Source organism: Hyla sarda, chromosome 5, assembly GCF_029499605.1.
Source record: "Hyla sarda isolate aHylSar1 chromosome 5, aHylSar1.hap1, whole genome shotgun sequence".
Lineage (NCBI taxonomy): Eukaryota > Metazoa > Chordata > Amphibia > Anura > Hylidae > Hyla > Hyla sarda.
In genome coordinates, this window is record NC_079193.1 from 6,416,139 (window position 1) to 6,441,658 (window position 25,520).

The 25,520-nt window shown below is 46.8% G+C and overlaps 1 protein-coding gene across 1 annotated transcript in view; it reads right to left on the reverse strand.

Moving 5' to 3' along the window:
- The window catches only part of MYO1G (myosin IG), a gene marked incomplete in the record, with an annotated part of 144,313 nt that overhangs the window by 44,535 nt on the left and 74,258 nt on the right, over positions 1-25,520 (reverse strand). The window contains 1 exon segment of the mRNA XM_056518769.1: positions 16,047-16,201. Coding sequence (XP_056374744.1) covers positions 16,047-16,201 — 155 coding nt within the window.

Below are 25,520 nucleotides of genomic sequence, written 5' to 3' on the forward strand. Positions count from 1 at the left end.
ATATTATTAGGTCACCTCCTTGTTATATATACAGTCCTGGGTATAAATAGATCATGGAGAGATCTCTGTACTGTCCTGATATATTATATATATTATTAGGTCACCTCCTTGTTATATATACAGTCCTGGGTATAAATAGATCATGGAGAGATCTCTGTACTGTCCTGATATATTATATATATATATATATATATATATATATATATATATATATATAATTAGGTCACCTCCTTGTTATATATACAGTCCTGGGTATAAATAGATCATGGAGAGATCTCTGTACTGTCCTGGTATATTATATATATTATTAGGTCACCTCCTTGTTATATATACAGTCCTGGGTATAAATAGATCATGGAGAGATCTCTGTACGGTCCTGATATATTATGTATATTATTAGGTCACCTCCTTGTTATATATACAGTCCTGGGTATAAATAGATCATGGAGAGATCTCTGTACTGTCCTGATATATTATATATATATATATATATATATATATATATATATATATATATATATATAATTAGGTCACCTCCTTGTTATATATACAGTCCTGGGTATAAATAGATCATGGAGAGATCTCTGTACTGTCCGGATATATTATATATATTATTAGGTCACATCCTTGTTATATATACAGTCCTGGGTATAAATAGATCATGGAGAGATCTCTGTACTGTCCTGATATATTATATATATATATATATATATATATATATATATATATTATTAGGACACCTCCTTGTTATATATACAGTCCTGGGTATAAATAGATCATGGAGAGATCTCTGTACTGTCCGGGTATATTATATATATTATTAGGTCACATCCTTGTTATATATACAGTCCTGGGTATAAATAGATCATGGAGAGATCTCTGTACTGTCCTGATATATTATATATATTATTAGGTCACCTCCTTGTTATATATAAAGTCCTGGGTATAAATAGATCATGGAGAGATCTCTGTACTGTCCTGATATATTATATATATATATATATATATATATATATATATATATATATATATATATATATATTATTAGTTCACCTCCTTGTTATATATACAGTCCTGGGTATAAATAGATCATGGAGAGATCTCTGTACTGTCCTGATATATTATATATATTATTAGGTCACCTCCTTATACAGTCCTGGGTATAAATAGATCATGGAGAGATCTCTGTACGGTCCTGATATATTATATATATTATTAGGTCACCTCCTTGTTGTTACGCCGAGCGCTCCGGGTCCCCGTTCCTCCCCGGAGCGCTCGCCTCATCTTCGTTGTTGCAGCGCCCCGGTCAGATCCACTGACCGGGTGCGCTGCGGTCCCGCCTTCAGCCGGGATGCGATTCGCGATGCGGGTAGCGCCCGCTCGCGATGCGCACCCCGGCCCCCGTACCTGACTCGCTCTCCCTCGGTCCTGTCCCGGCGCGCGCGGCCCCGCTCCCTAGGGCGCGCGCGCGCCGGGTCTCTGCGATTTAAAGGGCCAGTGCACCAATGATGGTGCCTGGCCCAATCTTCCCAATTAGCTTAATTGGCTCCCACCTGTGCACTTCCCTATATCACCTCACTTCCCCTGCACTCCCTTGCCGGATCTTGTTGCCTTAGTGCCTAGTGAAAGTGTTCCCTTGTCTGTTCCTAGCCCGTGTTCCTGACCTCCTGCCGTTGCCCCTGACTACGATCCTTGCTGCCTGCCTCGACCTTCTGCTACGTCCGACCTTGCTTCTGCCTACTCCCTTGTACCTCGCCTATCTTCAGTATCTTCAGCAGCCAGAGAGGTGAGCCGTTGCTAGTGGATACGACCTGGTCACTACCGCCGCAGCAAGACCATCCCGCTTTGCGGCGGGCTCTGGTGAAAACCTGTAGTGGCTTAGAACCGGTCCACTAGCGCGGTCCTCGCCATCCCTCTCTGGCACAGAGGATCCACTACCTGCCAGCCGGCATCGTGACAGTAGATCCGGCCATGGATCCCGCTGAGGTTCCCCTGCCAGTTGCCTCAGATATCACCACGGTGGTCGCCCAGCAAGCCCGACAGATCGCCCATCTAACCCACCAGCTGTCGGAAATGTCCACCATTGCGCACCAACTTCAGTCGCAACTTCACCAGCAATCTTCTCCTCCGCCAGCTCCTGCACCTCCTCCGCAGCGAGTGGCCACTCCTAGCCTCCGCCTGTCCTTGCCGGACAAATTTAATGGGGACTCTAAGTATTGCCGTGGCTTTCTTTCGCAATGTTCCCAGCACTTGGAGATGATGTCGGACCAGTTTCCTACTGAAAGGTCTAAGGTGGCTTTCGTGTTCTGCCTTCTGTCTGGAAAAGCCCTGTCATGGGCCGCTCCGCTCTGGGACCGCAATGACCCCGTCACTGCCTCTGTACACTCCTTCTTCTCGGAAATTCGAAGTGTCTTTGAGGAACCTGCCCGAGCTTCTTCAGCCGAGATTGCCCTGCTGAACCTGGCCCAGGGTGTTTCTTCCGTTGGCGAGTACGCCATTCAGTTCCGTGCTCTTGCTTACGAGTTGTCCTTGAATAGTGAGGTTCTCTGCGCGACCTTTAAAAAAGGCCTATCCAGCAACATTAAAGATGTTCTGGCCGCACGAGAGACTCCTGCTGACCTACATGAACTCATTCACCTTGCCACTCGCATTGACATGCGTTCTTCCGGATGGCGTCTGGAGCTCCGCCTGGATATGGACTTTGTTCGCACGAAGCGTTTTTTCTCCCCGGCTCCTCTCTCCTCTGGTCCTCTGCAATCTGTTCCTGTGCTTCCCGCCGCGGAGGCTATGCAAGTTGACCGGTCTCGCTTGACACCTCAAGAGAGGACACGACGCCGCATGGAGAATCTTTGCCTGTACTATGCCGGTACCGAACACTTCCTGAAGGATTGTCCTGTCCGTCCTCCCCGCCTGGAAAGACGTACGCTGACTCCGCACAAAGGTGAGACAGTTCTTGATGTCAACTCTGCTTCTCCACGCCTTACTGTGCCTGTGCGGATATCTGCCTCTACCTTCTCCTTCTCTACTATGGTCTTCCTGGATTCCGGATCTGCAGGAAAATTTTTTTTGGCCTCTCTCATCAACAGGTTCTACGTTCCTGTGACCAGTCTCGCCAGACCCCTCTACATCTATTGTTTTTACAATAAAAGATTGGACTGTCTCGTACGTTTCCACACAGAACCCCTCCTAATGTGCATCGGACCTCATCACGGAAAAATTGAGTTTTTTTTCCTCAGGTTCTTTGGCCCCAAGAAGAGGGGGAGACCCAAGGGGGGGGGTACTGTTACGCCGAGCGCTCCGGGTCCCCGTTCCTCCCCGGAGCGCTCGCCTCATCTTCGTTGTTGCAGCGCCCCGGTCAGATCCACTGACCGGGTGCGCTGCGGTCCCGCCTTCAGCCGGGATGCGATTCGCGATGCGGGTAGCGCCCGCTCGCGATGCGCACCCCGGCCCCCGTACCTGACTCGCTCTCCCTCGGTCCTGTCCCGGCGCGCGCGGCCCCGCTCCCTAGGGCGTGCGCGCGCCGGGTCTCTGCGATTTAAAGGGCCAGTGCACCAATGATGGTGCCTGGCCCAATCTTCCCAATTAGCTTAATTGGCTCCCACCTGTGCACTTCCCTATATCACCTCACTTCCCCTGCACTCCCTTGCCGGATCTTGTTGCCTTAGTGCCTAGTGAAAGCGTTCCCTTGTGTGTTCCTAGCCCGTGTTCCTGACCTCCTGCCGTTGCCCCTGACTACGATCCTTGCTGCCTGCCTCGACCTTCTGCTACGTCCGACCTTGCTTCTGCCTACTCCCTTGTACCTCGCCTATCTTCAGTATCTTCAGCAGCCAGAGAGGTGAGCCGTTGCTAGTGGATACGACCTGGTCACTACCGCCGCAGCAAGACCATCCCGCTTTGCGGCGGGCTCTGGTGAAAACCTGTAGTGGCTTAGAACCGGTCCACTAGCGCGGTCCTCGCCATCCCTCTCTGGCACAGAGGATCCACTACCTGCCAGCCGGCATCGTGACACTTGTTATATATACAGTCCTGGGTATAAATAGATCATGGAGAGATCTCTGTACTGTCCTGATATATTATATATATTATTAGGTCACCTCCTTGTTATATATACAGTCCTGGGTATAAATAGATCATGGAGAGATCTCTGTACTGTCCTGATATATTATATATATTATTAGGTCACCTCCTTGTTATAGATACAGTCCTGGGTATAAATAGATCATGGAGAGATCTCTGTACGGTCCCTGATATATTTATACATAGTTATTAGGTTTCCCCTAAGCCTTCTTTATTCTAAAATAAATAACCCTAATTCTAATCCTGTAGTCCTCCCATTCCCTGTATTACTCTTGTTGCTTGTCTTTTAACCCTCTCCAACTCCACTATATCTTTCTTGTACACTGGTGCCCAGTACTGTACACAGTATTCTATGTGTGGTCTGACTAGTACTGTACACAGTATTCTATGTGCGGTCTGACCAGTACTGTACACAGTATTCTATGTGTGCTCTGACCAGTACTGTACACAGTATTCTATGTGTGCTCTGACCAGTACTGTACACAGTATTCTATGTGTGGTCTGACCAGTACTGTACACAGTATTCCATGTGTGGTCTGACCAGTACTGTACACAGTATTCTATGTGTGCTCTGACCAGTACTGTACACAGTATTCTATGTGTGCTCTGACCAGTACTGTACACAGTATTCTATGTGTGGTCTGACCAGTACTGTACACAGTATTCTATGTGTGCTCTGACCAGTACTGTACACAGTATTCTATGTGTGGTCTGACCAGTACTGTACACAGTATTCTATGTGTGGTCTGACCAGTACAGTACACAGTATTCTATGTGTGGTCTGACCAGTACAGTACACAATATTCTATGTGTGGTCTGACCAGTACTGTACACACTATTCTATGTGTGGTCTGACCAGTACTGTACACAGTATTCTATGTGTGGTCTGACTAGTGCTGTACACAGTATTCTATGTGTGGTCTGACCAGTACTGTACACAGTATTCTATGTGTGGTCTGACCAGTGCTGTACACAGTATTCTATGTGTTGTCTGACCAGTACTGTACACAGTATTCCGTGTGTTGTCTGACCAGTACTGTACACAGTATTCCGTGTGTGGTCTGACCAGTACTGTACACAGTATTCCATGTGTGGTCTGACCAGTACTGTACACAGTATTCAATGTGTGGTCTGACCAGTACTGTACACAGTATTCAATGTGTGGTCTGACCAGTACTGTACACAGTATTCTATGTGTGGTCTGACCAGTACTGTACACAGTATTCTATGTGTGGTCTGACCAGTACTGTACACAGTATTCTATGTGTGGTCTGAGCAGTGCTGTACACAGTATTCTATGTGTGGTCTGACCAGTACAGTACACAGTATTTATGTGTGGTCTGACCAGTACTGTACACAGTATTCCATGTGTGGTCTGACCAGTACAGTACACAGTATTCTATGTGTGGTCTGACCAGTACTGTACACAGTATTCTATGTGTGGTCTGACCAGTGCTGTACACAGTATTCTATGTGTGGTCTGACCAGTGCTGTACACAGTATTCTATGTGTGGTCTGACCAGTCCTGTACACAGTATTCTATGTGTGGTCTGACCAGTACTGTACACAGTATTCTATGTGTGGTCTGACCAGTGCTGTACACAGTATTCTATGTGTGGTCTGACCAGTGCTGTACACAGTATTCTATGTGTGGTCTGACCAGTACTGTACACAGTATTCCGTGTGTGGTCTGACCAGTACTGTACACAGTATTCCGTGTGTGGTCTGACCAGTACTGTACACAGTATTCCGTGTGTGGTCTGACCAGTACTGTACACAGTATTCCGTGTGTGGTCTGACCAGTACTGTACACAGTATTCCGTGTGTGGTCTGACCAGTACTGTACACAGTATTCCATGGGTGGTCTGACCAGAACTGTACACAGTATTCTATGTGTGGTCTGACCAGTACTGTACACTGTATTCTATGTGTGGTCTGACCAGTACTGTACACAGTATTCTATGTGTGGTCTGACCAGTGCTGTACACAATATTCTATGTGTGGTCTGACCAGTACAGTACACAGTATTCTATGTGTGGTCTGACCAGTACTGTACACAATATTCTATGTGTGGTCTGACCAGTACTGTACACAGTATTCCATGTGTGGTTTGACCAGTACTGTACACAGTATTCCATGTGTGGTCTGACCAGTACTGTACACAGTATTCTATGTGTGGTCTGACCAGTACTGTACACAGTATTCTATGTGTGGTCTGACCAGTACTGTACACAGTATTCTATGTGTTGTCTGACCAGTACTGTACACAGTATTCCGTGTGTTGTCTGACCAGTACTGTACACAGTATTCCGTGTGTGGTCTGACCAGTACTGTACACAGTATTCCATGTGTGGTTTGACCAGTACTGTACACAGTATTCCATGTGTGGTCTGACCAGTACTGTAGACAGTATTCAATGTGTGGTCTGACCAGTACTGTACACAGTATTCTATGTGTGGTCTGACCAGTACTGTACACGGTATTCTATGTGTGGTCTGACTAGTGATTTGTAGAGCGGTAGAATTATTTCCTTGTCGTGGGTATCTATGCCCCTATTGATGCCCCCATGATTTTATTTGCCTTGGCAGCAGCTGTCCGACACTGGTCACTACAGCTAAATTTACTATTAACTAAGAATCCTAAGTACTTTTCCATGCACTGGCCTCTATTGTATTATCTACTATACACAGTGCACAGTCCTCTATTGTGTTATCTACTATATATAGTGCACTGACCTCTATCATATTATATACTATACACAGTGCACAGTCCTCTATTGTGTTATCTACTAACACTATAGTGTTTACCGCTTTACAGAGTTTAGTATCATCTGCAAAGTTTGCTACTTTACTATTCAACCCCTCTACAAGGTCATCAATAAATATATTAAATAGAACAGGACCCAAGACTGACCCCTGTGGTCCCACCTAGTAACAGTCACCCAATCAGAATAAGCACCATTAATAACCACCGTTTCCTATCACTGAGCCAGTTACTTACCCACTTACACACATTCTCCCCCCAGCCCCATCCTTCTCATTTTATGCACCAACCTTTTATGTGGAACCGTATAAAATGCTTTGGAAAAATCCATATATACGACATCCAGCGATTCCCCCTGGTCCAATCTGGAGCTCACCTCCTCATAAAAGCTGATCAGGTGACAGGACCGATCCCTCATAAAGCCATGTGATATGGGGTCATACATTTATTTTTATTAAGATACTCCAGAATTGCATTCCTTAGAAAATCCTCAAACAATTCACATACAACTAAAAGGTCTATAATTCCCGGGGTCACCTTTTGATCCCTTTTTAAATGTTGGTACCACATTTGCCATGCGCCAGTCCTGGGGAACAGTCCCTGTTGCTATAGAGTCCCTGAATATTAAAAATAGGGTTCTGTCTATTACATTACTTAATTCCTTTAGAACACAGGAGTGAATGCCATCTGGACCTGGTGATTTGTCTGTTTTGATTTTTTGTAGGCGGCACTGTACTTCTTCCTGGGTGAGACAGGTGACCTGTACTTCTTCCTGGGTTAGACAGGTGACCTGTACTTCTTCCTGGGTTAGACAGGTGACCTGTACTTCTTCCTGGGTTAGACAGGTGACCTGTACTGGGGAGTTTACCTTATCTCACTGTATTTCACCTGGCATTTCATTTTCCTCGGTGAATACAGTGGAGAAGAATTTGTTTAATATATTTGCTTTTTCCTGATCATTTCTTCCTCATCATTATTTAAAGGGCCTAAACTTTTATTTTTGATCTTTTTGCTATTTATATAGTTAAACAACATTTTAGGGTTAGTTTTACTCTCTTTGGCAATGAGTCTTTCTGTCTCTATTTTTGCCTTTTTCATCAGTTTATTTTTTTACATATTTTACATTTTTCTCTATAGCTTTTTAATGCTTCTTCACTGCCGTCCTGTTTTAGTCGTTTATTGCCCCTTAATGTTTTTATTCATCCATATTGGTTTTTCTTTATTTCTGACCCTTTTATTCGTATAAGGCATATACATCTTACAGTGAGAATGTAAGATATTTTTAAGTCTCCCATTTAGTGTCAGTATTGTTGTTTTTGAGGACATTTTCCCATTTTATATTGTTAGGGGCTTCTCTGAGTTGATCGGACTTTGCTTTCCTAAAGTTCATTGTTTTTGTGGCCCCTCAAGAGATTCCATTATTGAAGAACAAGTTATAATTTATTATATTATGGTCACTATTTCCTAGGTGTCCTTCTACCTGCACAATAGTTACTGTGTCAGGTCTGTTAATATTAAGTCTAGTAGGGCGCCCCCTCTGGTCAGGTCTGAAGGTTAATATTAAGTCTAGTAGGGCGCCCCCTCTGGTCAGGTCTGTTGGCTAATATTAAGTCTAGTAGGGCACCTCCTCTGGTCAGGTCTGTTGGTTAATATTAAGTCTAGTAGGGCGCCCCCTCTGGTCGGGTCTGTTGGTTAATATTAAGTCTAGTAGGGCGCCCCCTCTGGTCGGGTCTGTTGGTTAATATTAAGTCTAGTAGGGCGCCCCCTCTGGTCAGGTCTGTTGGTTAATATTAAGTCTAGTAGGGCGCCCCCTCTGGTCGGGTCTGTTGGTTAATATTAAGTCTAGTAGGGCGCCCCCTCTGGTTAGGTCTGTTAATATTAAGTCTAGTAGGGCGCCCCCTCTGGTCAGGTCTGTTGGTTAATATTAAGTCTAGTAGGGCGCCCCCTCTGGTCGGGTCTGTTGGTTAATATTAAGTCTAGTAGGGCGCCCCCTCTGGTCGGGTCTGTTGGTTAATAAGTCTAGTAGGGCGCCCCCTCTGGTCAGGTCTGTTGGTTAATATTAAGTCTAGTAGGGCGCCCCCTCTGGTCAGGTCTGTTGGTTAATAAGTCTAGTAGGGCGCCCCCTCTGGTCAGGTCTGTTGGTTAATAAGTCTAGTAGGGCGCCCCCTCTGGTCAGGTCTGTTGGTTAATAAGTCTAGTAGGGCGCCCCCTCTGGTCAGGTCTGTTGGTTAATATTAAGTCTAGTAGGGCGCCCCCTCTGGTCAGGTTTGTTGGTTAATAAGTCTAGTAGGGCGCCCCCTCTGGTCAGGTCTGTTGGTTATTAAGTCTAGTAGGGCGCCCCCTCTGGTCAGGTCTGTTGGTTAATAAGTCTAGTAGGGCGCCCCCTCTGGTCAGGTCTGTTGGTTAATAAGTCTAGTAGGGTGCCCCCTCTGGTCAGGTCTGTTGGTTAATAAGTCTAGTAGGGCGCCCCCTCTGGTTAGGTCTGTTAATATTAAGTCTAGTAGGGCGCCCCCTCTGGCCAGGTTTGTTGGTTAATAAGTCTAGTAGGGCGCCCCCTCTGGTTAGGTCTGTTAATATTAAGTCTAGTAGGGCGCCCCCTCTGGTCGGGTCTGTTGGTTAATAAGTCTAGTAGGGCGCCCCCTCTGGTCAGGTCTGTTGGTTAATATTAAGTCTAGTAGGGTGCCCCCTCTGGTCAGGTCTGTTGGTTAATAAGTCTAGTAGGGCGACCCCTCTGGTCAGGTCTGTTGGTTAATAAGTCTAGTAGGGCGCCCCCTCTGGTCAGGTCTGTTGGTTAATAAGTCTAGTAGGGCGCCCCCTCTGGTCGGGTCTGTTGGTTGATCTTAAGTCTAGTAGGGCGCCCCCTCTGGTCAGGTCTGTTGTTTAATATTAAGTCTAGTAGGGCGCCCCCTCTGGTCAGGTCTGTTGGTTAATAAGTCTAGTAGGGCGCCCCCTCTGGTCAGGTCTATTGGTTAATATTAAGTCTAGTAGGGCGCCCCCTCTGGTCGGGTCTGTTGGTTGATCTTAAGTCTAGTAGGGCGCCCCCTCTGGTCAGGTCTGTTGGTTAATAAGTCTAGTAGGGCGCCCCCTCTGGTCAGGTCTGTTGGTTAATATTAAGTCTAGTAGGGCGCTCCCTCTGGTCAGGTTTGTTGGTTAATAAGTCTAGTAGGGCGCCCCCTCTGGTCGGGTCTGTTGGTTAATATTAAGTCTAGTAGGGCGCCCCCTCTGGTCAGGTCTGTTGGTTAATAAGTCTAGTAGGGCGCCCCCTCTGGTCAGGTCTGTTGGTTAATAAGTCTAGTAGGGCGCCCCCTCTGGTCAGGTCTGTTGGTTAATAAGTCTAGTAGGGCACCCCCTCTGGTCAGGTCTGTTGGTTAATATTAAGTCTAGTAGGGCGCCCCCTCTGGTCAGGTCTGTTGGTTAATAAGTCTAGTAGGGCGCCCCCTCTGGTCGGGTCTGTTGGTTAATAAGTCTAGTAGGGCGCCCCCTCTGGTCAGGTCTGTTGGTTAATAAGTCTAGTAGGGCGCCCCCTCTGGTCGGGTCTGTTGGTTAATATTAAGTCTAGTAGGGCACCCCCTCTGGTCAGGTCTGTTGGTTAATATTAAGTCTAGTAGGGCGCCCCCTCTGGTCAGGTCTGTTGGTTAATATGAAGTCTAGTAGGGCGCCCCCTCTGGTCAGGTCTGTTGGTTAATAAGTCTAGTAGGGCGCCCCCTCTGGTCGGGTCTGTTGGTTGATCTTAAGTCTAGTAGGGCGCCCCCTCTGGTCAGGTCTGTTGTTTAATATTAAGTCTAGTAGGGCGCCCCCTCTGGTCAGGTCTGTTGGTTAATAAGTCTAGTAGGGCGCCCCCTCTGGTCAGGTCTATTGGTTAATATTAAGTCTAGTAGGGCGCCCCCTCTGGTCGGGTCTGTTGGTTGATCTTAAGTCTAGTAGGGCGCCCCCTCTGGTCAGGTCTGTTGGTTAATAAGTCTAGTAGGGCGCCCCCTCTGGTCAGGTCTGTTGGTTAATATTAAGTCTAGTAGGGCGCTCCCTCTGGTCAGGTTTGTTGGTTAATAAGTCTAGTAGGGCGCCCCCTCTGGTCGGGTCTGTTGGTTAATATTAAGTCTAGTAGGGCGCCCCCTCTGGTCAGGTCTGTTGGTTAATAAGTCTAGTAGGGCGCCCCCTCTGGTCAGGTCTGTTGGTTAATAAGTCTAGTAGGGCGCCCCCTCTGGTCAGGTCTGTTGGTTAATAAGTCTAGTAGGGCACCCCCTCTGGTCAGGTTTGTTGGTTAATATTAAGTCTAGTAGGGCGCCCCCTCTGGTCAGGTCTGTTGGTTAATATTAAGTCTAGTAGGGCGCCCCCTCTGGTCAGGTCTGTTGGTTAATAAGTCTAGTAGGGCGCCCCCTCTGGTCAGGTCTGTTGGTTAATATTAAGTCTAGTAGGGCGCCCCCTCTGGTCAGGTCTGTTGGTTAATAAGTCTAGTAGGGCGCCCCCTCTGGTCAGGTCTGTTGGTTAATAAGTCTAGTAGGGCGCCCCCTCTGGTCGGGTCTGTTGGTTAATATTAAGTCTAGTAGGGCACCCCCTCTGGTCAGGTCTGTTGGTTAATATTAAGTCTAGTAGGGCGCCCCCTCTGGTCAGGTCTGTTGGTTAATATGAAGTCTAGTAGGGCGCCCCCTCTGGTCAGGTCTGTTGGTTAATAAGTCTAGTAGGGCGCCCCCTCTGGTCAGGTCTGTTGGTTAATATTAAGTCTAGTAGGGCGCCCCCTCTGGTCAGGTCTGTTGGTTAATATTAAGTCTAGTAGGGCGCCCCCTCTGGTCAGGTCTGCTGGTTAATATTAAGTCTAGTAGGGCGCCCCCTCTGGTCAGGTCTGTTGGTTAATATTAAGTCTAGTAGGGCGCCCCCTCTGGTCAGGTCTGTTGGTTAATATTAAGTCTAGTAGGGCGCCCCCTCTGGTCAGGTCTGTTGGATAATAAGTCTAGTAGGGCGCCCCCTCTGGTCGGGTCTGTTGGTTAATAAGTCTAGTAGGGCGCCCCCTCTGGTCAGGTCTGTTGGTTAATATTAAGTCTAGTAGGGCGCCCCCTCTGGTCAGGTCTGTTGGTTAATATTAAGTCTAGTAGGGCGCCCCCTCTGGTCAGGTCTGTTGGTTAATAAGTCTAGTAGGGCGCCCCCTCTGGTCAGGTCTGTTGGTTAATATTAAGTCTAGTAGGGCGCCCCCTCTGGTCAGGTCTGTTGGTTAATATTAAGTCTAGTAGGGCGCCCCCTCTGGTCAGGTCTGTTGGTTAATATTAAGTCTAGTAGGGCGCCCCCTCTGGTCAGGTCTGTTGGTTAATAAGTCTAGTAGGGCGCCCCCTCTGGTCAGGTCTGTTGGTTAATAAGTCTAGTAGGGCGCCCCCTCTGGTCAGGTCTGTTGGTTAATATTAAGTCTAGTAGGACGCCCCCTCTGGTCAGGTCTGTTGGTTAATAAGTCTAGTAGGGCGCCCCCTCCGGTCAGGTCTGTTGGTTAATAAGTCTAGTAGGGCGCCCCCTCCGGTCAGGTCTGTTGGTTAATATTAAGTCTAGTAGGGCGCCCCCTCTGGTCAGGTCTGTTGGTTAATATTAAGTCTAGTAGGGCGCCCCCTCTGGTCAGGTCTGTTGGTTAATATTAAGTCTAGTAGGACGCCCCCTCTGGTCAGGTCTGTTGGATAATAAGTCTAGTAGGGCGCCCCCTCTGGTCAGGTCTGTTGGTTAATAAGTCTAGTAGGGCGCCCCCTCTGGTCAGGTCTGTTAATATTAAGTCTAGTAGGGCGCCCCCTCTGGTCGGGTCTGTTGGTTAATAAGTCTAGTAGGGCGCTCCCTCTGGTCAGGTCTGTTGGTTAATAAGTCTAGTAGGGCGCCCCCTCTGGTTAGGTCTGTTAATATTAAGTCTAGTAGGGCGCCCCCTCTGGTCAGGTCTGTTGGTTGATATTAAGTCTAGTAGGGCGCCCCCTCTGGTCGGGTCTGTTGGTTAATAAGTCTAGTAGGGCGCCCCCTCTGGTCGGGTCTGTTGGTTGATATTAAGTCTAGTAGGGCGCCCCCTCTGGTCGGGTCTGTTGGTTGATATTAAGTCTAGTAGGGCGCCCCCTCTGGTCGGGCCCTGCACCATTTGGGACAGATAATTGTCTTTATAGTCAGATGTTTCCTTTATGAGATTCCCAGGTCTCAGTCTCCAGTTTCTATCAGGATAAAGTCTCCATTATTATCCCCTCGTTCTGATTGGCTGATTATTTCCTCAGTAATTGATCTTCTGTCTCTTCCATTATATTTGGAGGTTTATAGGTTATAACCCGATCAGGATTTATTATTATTATCCCCATAATGACTCCACATTATTGTTTCCCTCCCGTAATGATCACAGTAGAAGATGATGGGAGTTATCCCCTGTCCTCTCAGTAGTTGATCCGCCTGGCTGTGCACATCATGAGGCGTATATAATGCAGCGTACACAGAGTACATGCCATTACCCACAATGCCCGGCGCGGTGCGATCACCATATACATATATCTCGGTTGCCTGCTCCTCTGTTGCTGGGCAGATTTCCTGCAGACTCAACGATGTTCTACCTGCTCTTCTGTTGGAATCCCACATGTTGCAAAACTACAACTCCCAGCATGCCCGGACAGCCAACGGCTGTCCGGGCATGCTGGGAGTTGTAGTTTTGCACCAGTTGTAGTATCTGCACAAACGTATCACTGCAGCGATGAGAGCGACTACCTGCGCCCTCTCCAAACGGCGGCCGTCTACGAAGGTGTGAATTATTCCTCGCTAACACCGTTCCGGGTGTATATAGGGCGGCGTTATCTGCAAACCCCAGCGCGCGTTTTTAATTTAACCCTTTCCTTGTTGGGTTGAGGCTCCTGCACAGGTAATTATCCGGCTTTTCTAAAATGCATCAATATAAAGAGAGAGGAAGGACAATATGCAGTAATATTCTGTTTCCTTCTGGCACAGCTCCATCCGTGTGTTTCACAACTGTAACTGGGTCATGCGTTCACCAGCCTGACCCACAGAAAAGCACAGTGCTTAATATGTCAAAGGAAGTGGTCAGTTCTGGGTCAGCTGACTACAGGATGATATCATAACTTACCAGACCCCTCCACTCCAGCTCTATCTGTATACTGCTGCTATCTCTATGGGATCAGTATATATAGTAGTTTTACACCTCCCGTCCAGCTCTATCTGTATACTGCTGCTATCTAGATGGGATCAGTATATATAGTAGTTATACACCTCCCCTCCAGCTCTATCTGTATACTGCTGCTGCTATCTCTATGGGATCAGGATATATAGTAGCTATACACCTCCCCTCCAGCTCTATCTGTATACTGCTGCTATCTCTATGGGATCAGGATATATAGTAGTTATACACCTCCCCTCCAGCTCTATCTGTATACTGCTGCTATCTCTATGGGATCAGGATATATAGTAGTTTATACACCTCCCCTCCAGCTCTAACTATATGCTGCAGCTATCTGTAAGAGATCAGGATGTATAGTAGTTATACACCTCCCCTCCAGCTCTATCTGTATACTGCTGCAATCTCTAAGAGATCAGTATATAGTAGTTATATACCTCCCCTGCAGCTCTATCTGTATACTGCTGCTATCTTTAAAAGATGAGGTTATATAGTAGTTATACACCTCCCTTCAAGCTCTATCTGTATACTGCTGCTGCTGCTATCTCTATGCGATCAGGATATATAGTAGTTATACACCTCCCCGCAGTTCTGTCTGTATACTGCTACTATCTCTATGAGATCAGGATATATAGTAGTTATATATCTCCCATCCAGCTCTATCAGTATATTGCTGCTATCTTTAAGAGATCAGGTTATATAGTAGTTATACACCTCCCTTCAAGCTCTATCTGTATACTGCTGCTGCTATCTCTAAGAGATCAGGTTATATAGTAGTTATACACCTCCCTTCAAGCTCTATCTGTATACTGCTGCTGCTATCTCTAAGAGATCAGGATATATAGTAGTTATATACCTCCCCGCAACTCTGTCTGTATACTGCTGCGGCTATCTCTATGGGATCAGGATATATAGTAGTTATACACCTCCCCTCCAGCTCTATCTGTATACTGCTGTTATCTCTAAGAGATAAGGATATATAGTAGTTATAGACCTCTGTCTCTATGGGATCAGGATATATTGCACAAATCACAATAAAAACATAATTTTTACAGCAATTTTGGAAAATCACAGCAAAAACAAGGTCAAAACATGATAAAAAAAAAAGCTTAAAAAATGCAAAATGTGAACACGGCCTAAAGACGCCATATCTTTATGTAACACCTTACTGTGATTACAGGTCAAATCACTTTCTCCTCATGGTGATATTTCTCAAAAACTCACTTTGAATGAGAAAATACATCAAAACTGCACATTGTGTGAACTGACCTCAACCCACTTATAAGTCTGTTCACCTGGCTGACCTCCAGCACCAGCAGCCTGATTAGATGACCGGGTGCAGTGATCAGACTCCACACCTTCTCTCCGCACAGCCAGAGGATTCATGGAAGCATTAGGAAATCATTTCAGTGATGGAATTGCATCCAGTATGGCAAAAAAATTACATGCCTGCCACATCAGCTAAAACAGGTAAGCATAAGGCATACACAAGAACCACTACATTATTCTCTGATAATAGACTATGCTGCACTATAGAAGCAAAAAATAATTCTTTATATTCTTCTTTAGGAGTTTAGTGGTATGTGGAAGGCGTGTATAGGTATGTCATCCAGCTATAAATGACAGAGCCGACCCATGGTACCTACCTGCACATCCTTCTCTTTCATACTGCTACAGTGTATACAACAATCTGGGAAAGCTGAGTGACGACCACTAGGGGACTGTGCTGGAGGCCATATTGCTTGTTACCAACCCCCTGGTAGAGCAGATAGAGGGCGACCCAAGGACTGCGCTTGTTTACGGAGGTTTTTATAGGGCAGAGCTCTTTACAGACAGACTTGTGCCAAGATGTGGCCGGAGGCAAAATGTCACCAGGATGGGATTTTACGGCCGCCCGGGTGACCCGCTGTGACCCGCTGTGACCCGCTGTGACCCCTCTTAGTGAATCGATAAAAATGTTCTTTTCAAGGGGAGACGCGTGTCCACAGCGCTGGGATACACAACACTGTCCTTACCGCCACAGTGTGCAACACATTAATGTACATTGTATGGTGCGAGTGTCAAGTAAGTAAATGGGGGGACTCACGATCTGAAGTAATTCATCAGGGTGCCCACCAATTCACCCACACGGCATTCATTGGGCGCTACCACACAGTGCAGGCAGAAGGCCAGGTCCTCGTTCTTCTGGGTGTGGAGGACGACTAACTGGTCCGGACCTTCTGTGACGCTCAGTCCTGTGACCTGGAGAGGGACAGAAAGCAGACAATGGGTCATGTACCAGATGGCAGTATTATTTATCAGGGGCACTATGCTGGCAGTATTATTTATCAGGGGCACTATGCTGGCAGTATTATTTATCAGGGGCACTATGCTGGCAGTATTATTTATCAGGGGGCACTATGCTGGCAGTATTATTTATCAGGGGCACTATGCTGGCAGTATTATTTATCAGGGGGCACTATGCTGGCAGTAGTATTGTATATCAGGGGGCACTATGCTGGCAGAATTATTTATCAGGGGGCACTATGCTGGCAGTAGTATTGTATATCAGGGGGCACTATGCTGGCAGAATTATTTATCAGGGGGCACTATGCTGGCAGTATTATTTATCAGGGGCACCATGCCGGCAGTATTATTTATCAGGGGGCACTATGCTGGCAGTATTATTTATCAGGGGCACTATTCTGGCAGTATTATTTATCAGGGGCACTATCATGGCAGTATTATTTATCAGGGGCACTATTCTGGCAGTATTATTTATCAGGGGGCACTATGCTGGCAGAATTATTTATCAGGGGGCACTATGCTGGCAGTAGTATTGTATATCAGGGGGCACTATGCTGGCAGTAGTATTTATCAGGGTGCACTGTGTGTCATTATCCTGTACACCCAATCTTATTGTATTAAACTAAATGGAGTTTTTATTGCTTCTCCTGTCCAGGACTTCTGCAGCTTTTCTTATTTTCTATGGTCGTGATCCATCCATCTGTCTGAGACAAAAACAAGAGGGATTTTTCCAAAACAACCAATCACAGTTCAGCTTATATGTTACTACATTTGTGAAGACATTGAAGCCGATCTGTGATTGGTTGGGAAAATCGCTCCTCAGACAGATTGATAGATTGGGCCTTTGTGTTTAAACTCCAGCCATGCCAATATCTCTGCTTGCTGTCAGGGAATATAAAGGAAAGGCTAAAAATCTTAAGGATCTGTGTCCTGTCCTGATGATCTGTTACAGTGTATCAGTGTAGGTAACATGTATCAGCCCGGAGAGATATTGTATAATGGACGAAATCTTTCAGGAAATCTCTGTGTTTTCCTGAACGGCTGAATCCTGCCCCAAATATTTCAGCAACGTTCTGCAGATGATTGCACCCTGCGGGGGGATTACAGGTGACATTTACAGTAAAGTCTGCGTCCTGTCTTCTTGCAGGGACGTGAATGGTCGGTGTCTGCGGAGATTAGAGGAATTATACTTCAATATAAAGTCTGGACAGGCACCAGGAATCGCCAACGCTGCCCGTCTTTCCCTACTAGATGGCGATCCCTGCAACGCGACCCAGAACATGTGATCAGCAGAAGCGATGGTGATCCCCGCTCCACCGTCCGCCATTCACCCATTGTAATCCTCAAAGGGAGTAAATTTAAAGGAGCGTCTCAGAATCATGGCTACTAAATGAAATGTCCTGCAGAATGTCACCCATATTGGCGTACTGGAACTCCCAGCATGCCCTGACAGCTTTTTAAAGGTCCCCGCCCTGCGGCTCTGCAGCTATTGCAGAACTACAACTCCCAGCATGTCCAAACAGTCTCCGGCCGATTGTCCAATCTCTAAGACCAGTGTTCCCCATGTTGCAGCTCTCCAGCTGTTTCAAAAATGATTTTTTATTATTATTAATAATAATACTAATAATATTTTTATGATAACTTGTTGGTAAATGGGAACAATTGTTACATCCAAAGGCTTAAAACCTTACAGATTCCTACTATTGTAATCAACCTAGTAAATCCCCTGTGTGTCTTAGCCAGTGTTTACCAACAGGGTGCCTTCAGCTGTTGCAAAACTACAACTCCCAGCATGCCCGGACAGCCTTTGGCTGTCCGGGCATGCTGGGAGTTGTAGTTTTGCAACAGCTGTAGGCAATCTGGTTGGAAAACACTGGTCTAATCCTATCATGTGTGATACTGTCTGTAGAGCTTCTGTATCTAAGCCTATAATGTGTGATATATACTGCGATATAATCGATACCGCCATATAATACACATTGCCATATAATATATACCACCATACAATATATACTTCCATATACTGATATATACCTCCATACAGAATATTTTTTGATCATATAATATAAATGCCTTATACTATAAATTGCTGTACAATATATACTGCTATATAATATATACTTCCATATAATATACATTGCCATATAATATATATCACCATATAATATATTCCGCCCTATACTATATACTGCCATATAACATATACTACTGTATAATATATATCGCCATATAATATATACCGCCATACATACCGGGTATACTATATACCACCATATACTATAAACCGCCATACAATATATACTGCTATATAATATATACTGCCATATACCACGTACACTATATTCCGCCCTATACTATATACTGCCATATAACATATACCAATGTATAATATATATCGGCATATAATATATACCGCCATATATACCGGGTATACTATATACCACCATATACTATAAACCGCCATACAATATATACTGCTATATAATATATACTGCCATAAACCACGTACACTATATCCCACCCTATACTATATACTGTACTGCCATGTAACATATACTACTGTTTGATATATACCGCCATATAATATATACCGCCATATATACTGGGTATACTATATATCACCATATACTATAAACCGCCATACAATATATACTGCTATATAATATATACTGCCATATACCACGTACACTATATTCCGCCCTATACTATATACTGCCATATAACATATACCAATGTATAATATATATCTGCATATAATATATACCGCCATATATACCGGGTATACTATATACCACCATATACTATAAACCGCCATACAATATATACTGCTATATAATATATACTGCCATATACCACGTACACTATATTCCACCCTATACTATATACTGTACTGCCATGTAACATATACCACTGTTTGATATATACCACCATATACTATAAACCGCCATACAATATATACTGCTATATAATATATACTGCCATATACCACGTACACTATATCCCACCCTATACTATATACTGTACTGCCATGTAACATATACTACTGTATAATATATAGCGCCATATAATATATATCGCCATACCCCGGCTGCTGTTATATGGAGGTCTATGGATACATTCCCTGCACCTACAGCAGACATGGTGTTATATATAAATCACCGTACAATGTTAACTATTACCCTCCCAGGACATATGAGGCGGCAGCGAGGACTGAATTATTACATATAGCCATAAATAATAAAACAGGGAGATTTCCAAAAATAAGACCAGAATTAAGCGTCGGCGGGGGAGACGTGTGAGCGTGTAGCGGCGGTTTGTGTGCGTGCCAGTCATCATGGCGCAGGCTGCACTTTTCATACATGGCTCAGCATGTGTCGGACCCTTATAAATAAATGATATTCGTGGTGAGAATGAATCTGCGCCCGGGAAATTTCCCTCTCCCCCTCTTTCATTTCTCAGAATTCCTGTTGTCATGACGACCGGGATGGAATTTATATAAAAGGGGGGAAAAAAAGCGACGGAGACCTTCCTGCTGCCTGACTGGGCGCAGTCACCGCCACACGGAGGATTCTGCGCTGTAATCATGTTTTATTCATGGGGCCACGGCGTGCCAATGTGTGTCACAGGCGGGCAGCAGCTGGTGCCAGGACACCCTGCACCTCCATTATAGTCATGTAGACTCCGGGGTCATCTCCAGAGCGGCCGGTCCTGTGAGGTGACCCCGATATGAAGCGGTTATCCCAGACCAAAAGTGTCCAAGGAAGGACAACCGGGGACATGGGGGCCCACGGAAGGACAACTGGGGACATGGGGGCCCAAAAAAGGACAACCAGAGACATGGGGGCCCAAGAAACAACAACCGGGGACATGGGGGCCCAAGAAAGGACAACTGGGGACAGGGACCTGGGGGCCCAAGGAAGGACAACTGGGGACATGGGGGCCCAAGGAAGGACAACCGGGGACATGGGGGCCCAAGGAAGGACAACCGGGGACAGGGTCATGGGGGCCCAAGGAAGGACAACTGGGGACATGGGGGCCCAAGGAAGGACACCGGGGCCATGGGGGCCCAGGAAAGGAAAACCGGGGACATGGGGGCCCAAGAAAGGACAACCGGGGACATGGGGGCCCAAGAAAGGACAACTGGGGACCGGGACATGGGGGACCAAGGAAGGACAACTGGGACATGGGGCCCAAGGAAGGACAACCAGGGACATGGGGGCCCAAGGAAGGACAAACGGGGACATCAGGCCCAAGGAAGGACACCGGGACATGGGGGCCCAAGGAAGGACAACCAGGGACATGGGGGCCCAAGGAAGGACAAACGGGGACATCAGGCCCAAGGAAGGACAACCGGGACATCGGGTCCAAGGAAGGACAACCGGGGACAGGGTCATGGGGCCCAAGGCTGATGTGTGAGTGGGGGGAACAAAGTACAGGGCTATGGGGTCTGCGCCTCAGGGGTCACAACACGAGGGTATGGGGTTTGCCCTCGGGGATCAAATCACAGGGCTAGGGGGTCCAGGCCTCTGGGGGTGTCATCACAAAGCAAAGACAATAGGGTCCGGCCTCAAGGGTCACATCATAGGGCTATGGGGTTTGGGTCTTGGGGGTCATAGCACAGGGCTATGGGGTTCGCCCTTAGGGGTCACAACACACGGCTATGGGGTCCAAGCGTTGGGGGTCACAGCACAGGGTTATAGGGTCTGGCCTTTGGGGTTACATTATAGGGCTATGGGGTCTGGTCCTCGTGGTCACATCACAGGGCTATGGTGTCCAGGTATAGAGGGACACATCACAGAACTATGGGGTCTTCTGGAGTAAGCCCATATAGGCCAGTGGTCTCCAAACTGCAGCACTCCAGATATTGCAAAACTACAACTCCCAGCATGGGAGTTGTAGTTTTGCAACATCTGGAGGGGCACAGTTTTGAGACCACTGCTATGTGTGGTAGCGGGGTGTTATGAGGGGAGATGTTGGTACCCTAGGCACAGATGGCATTAACCCCTTGTATCCATGACGCCAGGGCGTGGTTTAGCCTATAACCACCCAAAGGTATACCGCTGGATCCTGGGCTAGGCACGGGGGCAATAAAAACTCTGAAGCTAAGTTAGGGATAACGGTAGTTTTACTGAGGGTAGACAGATGGTAAAGTCTATACAGTTCAGCCAGGGCCCACGGAGGTGACCAGTGACACAGAGACCTTAAGGGCTTGCTGGGACTTGTAGTAGGACTGGACAATTGAATGCAGACCACGCTGACTTGACAGATGACAGGGACTGACTTGACTCATAAAGCTGTGACTTTATCTTACCTGACTTGATGGCGGCTGCAGGACTCGACTCTGAGGTCTCCAACACTCTGGACACACACACTAGACAAGACTGCACTGGACCTCAGCAGAAGAGAGAGAAGCTCCACCCAGGGCTAATATGGGGGAGACCAGCAGGGGGCCTATAGATCACCTGGTCACTGGTACCTCCTGGGGACCAATCACATGACATAACTCTTAAAGATACAACACATTTTATAATACAATACACTGCAGAACATATGTACAAGAGGGAAACAGGTGCAAGGGGCCCTGGGGATACTGAAGGAGGCTGCCTGACAGGACAGCAAGGGTACGGGGTAACATCTCCCGTACTGGGCCACCACAAACTCCCCCTCTTAAATACAGTCGTCCTCGACACCCAGTCCTGGAGGGCGGAGGACTGAAGTGGCAACTGGGGCCTAGTAACAGTTTCCGGGGCATTATGCAAAATGTTCTCCACAGGTCTGGTTATAGAACAAGGGAGAAACGAGTCCATGTAGCACTGTAAATGTCCATACATGCTCTATGGTTTGGAAAACATGTGGGATTAACGAGCTTTGTAACTGCTCTAGTAACAAATTTTAGACCATAATACACACAAGGTTGCAGATTGGGCTGCCGGAGGCTATCTACCCAATGCTTTGGCTGTTGGGGCCCCTTCGGTTCTTTACACTTCTCCCCAGAACTCAACATGTAGTGTGATACTATATAACCATTTTACCTCTGCATAATGTACTCTCCCTTTACACGTGTCTTACTTTTAGTTTCATGGGAACCCTCTGGCCAGTAGAGTACCCTGTACACGAGGACAGAAAAATGTTAGATATATATGTATATATATATATATATATATATATATATATATATATATATATATATATTGGACATTTGTGGACTGGGACTACAAGTAAAGTTACAGTCCTAACTTAAGTGTTTACATATGAATTGACTATGTGTGGCACATAACCTTGTACACATTGTACATTGTGAGCTAATCTTTGTACCTTGATGGAATTTGTCCTTGTGTTGACATTTGGGACCCGCACAACACCACATCTGGAGAGTCTGGAATGCCTTCCTCTTCGGGAGCTCTTGGAACCTCTGGAACGGCAGCTCACTCTTCCTCAGCGAACTCGGGAGCTGGTATTAGTCCAGGACTAGTCCCGAATCGCTGGCAGCAGTGGTGGAGAGACTGGTGACAGGGTCGGCACTCTAGAGAAGGGGGTATAAGCTGGAGCCAACAGTGACAAGACTGGGACTGGTGTGGTGATTAGTGTTGGTTGGACCGGCTCCGGGGTTGGTGAGACACAGAAGATCGCAGGCTGACTCGGAGAATGCATGGGAAAATCCATATATGGATGGATCTCTTCGCCTGGGAGGTACTCTCACGCAGGTCTGTTGGCTGGAGGAGATGGTGCTGGAAGCACTGTCATATCTTCTTTTAAACACAACTTGATCCAGTTTCGGTGAACAACTTGCGGCTCATACCCATGCTATTGTACTTCATACACATCAGAATCTGGATAGGGTATGGCAGTCACAGTGTAAACTTCTGTCACCCAGAAAGAGTATAACTTATGGGTTCTTGGAAACTTCTGCAGCCACACTTTGTCACTCAATTGAAGTGCTTTGACAGAGGCATGACGTTTATAGTCCTGTCATTGTCGTTGCTGAGCCTCGCCAATTCTTTGGCCTCTTGAATTCTTCTCTGGTGGTCAGAGACCCACTCAAGGGAGGCTTGCGGAGAGTTGTTGAAGAGGGCTTGGAGCCCAAATGTTTGGTCTTTAGGCTGCTGTCCATGTCACCCCATCATCAAATAGAAAGGTGTGTACCCCGTAGAACAGTGGACTATGATATTATAGATCTCCAATAGTTCGGGCAGCAGTCAGGGCCATTCTTCTTGTCTTGACACGGAGGCTGCTCGCAACATGTGGATAAAGACTTGATTGATGCAGTCACTGAGCCCGTTCCCCTGGGGGTGATAAGCAGTAGTCCGGAGTTTCTTGCAAGCATGTACTTCACACAGCTCCTTGAAGAGTTGGGCCTCGAAGGCCGTTCCACGGTCCGTTACGACAGACTACGGACACCAAAGGGTTTGAACCCAATTGGAGTACAACATCTGGGCCACTGTCTTGGCTGTGATATTTTTGATGGGGACAACGACAACCCATTTAGAGTAGTGATCCACCATAGGTGTACCCGGACCGGGTAGGAGACAACTTGACATGGTCTAGCGCGACCAACTGGTTAGGCCTTTTACTCTGGATGGAATGGAGGGGTGCTCTTGCGTCCTTGCGCACGTTGTTGGTGACATTACAGACAGCACATTCACTGCATAATTTCTCAATGTCACTCCGCATTCCAATCCAATAGATTCTTTGCCTGACAGTGGCTTCAGTCTTGTGGACTCCAAAGTGTCCTGACTGGTCATGATATGGGATGAGGACCATCGCTGCATCTCTTCGGGGAACCAGAATCTGATGAAGTCGATCACCGGAGACCGGATCAAAAGAATTTCGGCACACAAACAGTTGCATCCTCTGTCGCCACAGACGTTTCAGCTCGTAGTCACACTGGGCCCAGCATAAACGGGTTGGTACCTTTTTCATCAGAAGGTAGTCGAACAGATCCCCTATGACTCGACTTTCGTCCTGAAGAGTTTTCCAGGTGTAAAAGTCTTCTTTAACCTTTTTAGACCTGGGTTCACCATCCATGAGAGCAGTCACAATATTTTGGTTCACAAACCGTTGGTAGAATGGGGGCATCTCTGACAGGTGGTTCTTCGCCGGGGGTCATCCTAGACAGCATATCAGCATTGACATTCAACTTGCCGCTTCTGTAAAGTGAAACTGTAATTGTCTAATTTTGAAGCCCAACGCTGCTCGATGGCACCCAACTTGGCAGTGTTCAGGTGGGCCAACCGGTTATTATGCGTGTAGACAGTAAATGGCGTGGCAGCCAAATAATCTTTGAACTTTTCGGTCACGGCCCACACCAGGGCGAGAAGTTCCACTTGAATGAGCTGTATTACGCATCGTTCTTCTCTGCTCCTCGTAGGTTACGACTAGCATAGACAATTACTTGCTCTTGCCCTTCCTGGACTTGGGACAAGACAGATCCAAGACCTTCAAAACTGGCATCAGTATACAGCCGGAACGGCTGACTATAGTCTGGATACGCCAAGATGAGAGGTTCTGTCAGAAGACTTTTGAGAGCTCGAAACGTCGTCTCTTGTTCTTCGGCCCATTCAACTGGTAGTCTTCCATTGTTGTTCTCCTTTGCCATACCCCGCAGGAGAGCTGTGAGGGGTTCTGCAATCTGAGCGAAGTGGGGAATGAAATGGCAGTAGTAACCGGCAAACCCCAGGAAGCTCCTGACATCTTTCACTGTGCGCAGGGTTGGCCAGTTCTTGACAACTTCCACCTTTTCAGGATTGTGTTGGACTCCCTCTGCGCTGACAACATGACCCAAGTAGTGGACCTGAAGTTTGAGCAAGTGACACTTTCATGGTTTCATCTTCAGTCCATGCTTGATCAGGACTTGGAAGATGGCTGACAGGTGGCTAAGGTGTTCCTGGTAGGACTTGGAATACACAATGACATCGTCCAGGTACAATAGGACACTTTGAAAATTCAGATGGCCCAGACACCTTTCCATTAGACACTGGAACATAGCAGGGGCATTGCACACCCAAACGGCATACTTTTAAACTCGAACAGTCCCATGGGTGTCACAAAGGCGGTCTTCTCCCGATCCTCCACGGCCATGGGCAGTTGCCAATATCCACTGGTTAAGTCCAGGGTGGAGAAGTAAGCAGCCGACCCAAGGGCGGTGAGTTACTCCTTGATCCTTGGCAATGGATAAGCATCATTATGTGTGACATTGTTCAATTTCCTGTAGTCGACACAGAAGCGGATGGTTCCGTCCTTTTTCTTGACTAGGACAAGTGGCGCCGTCCAGGGG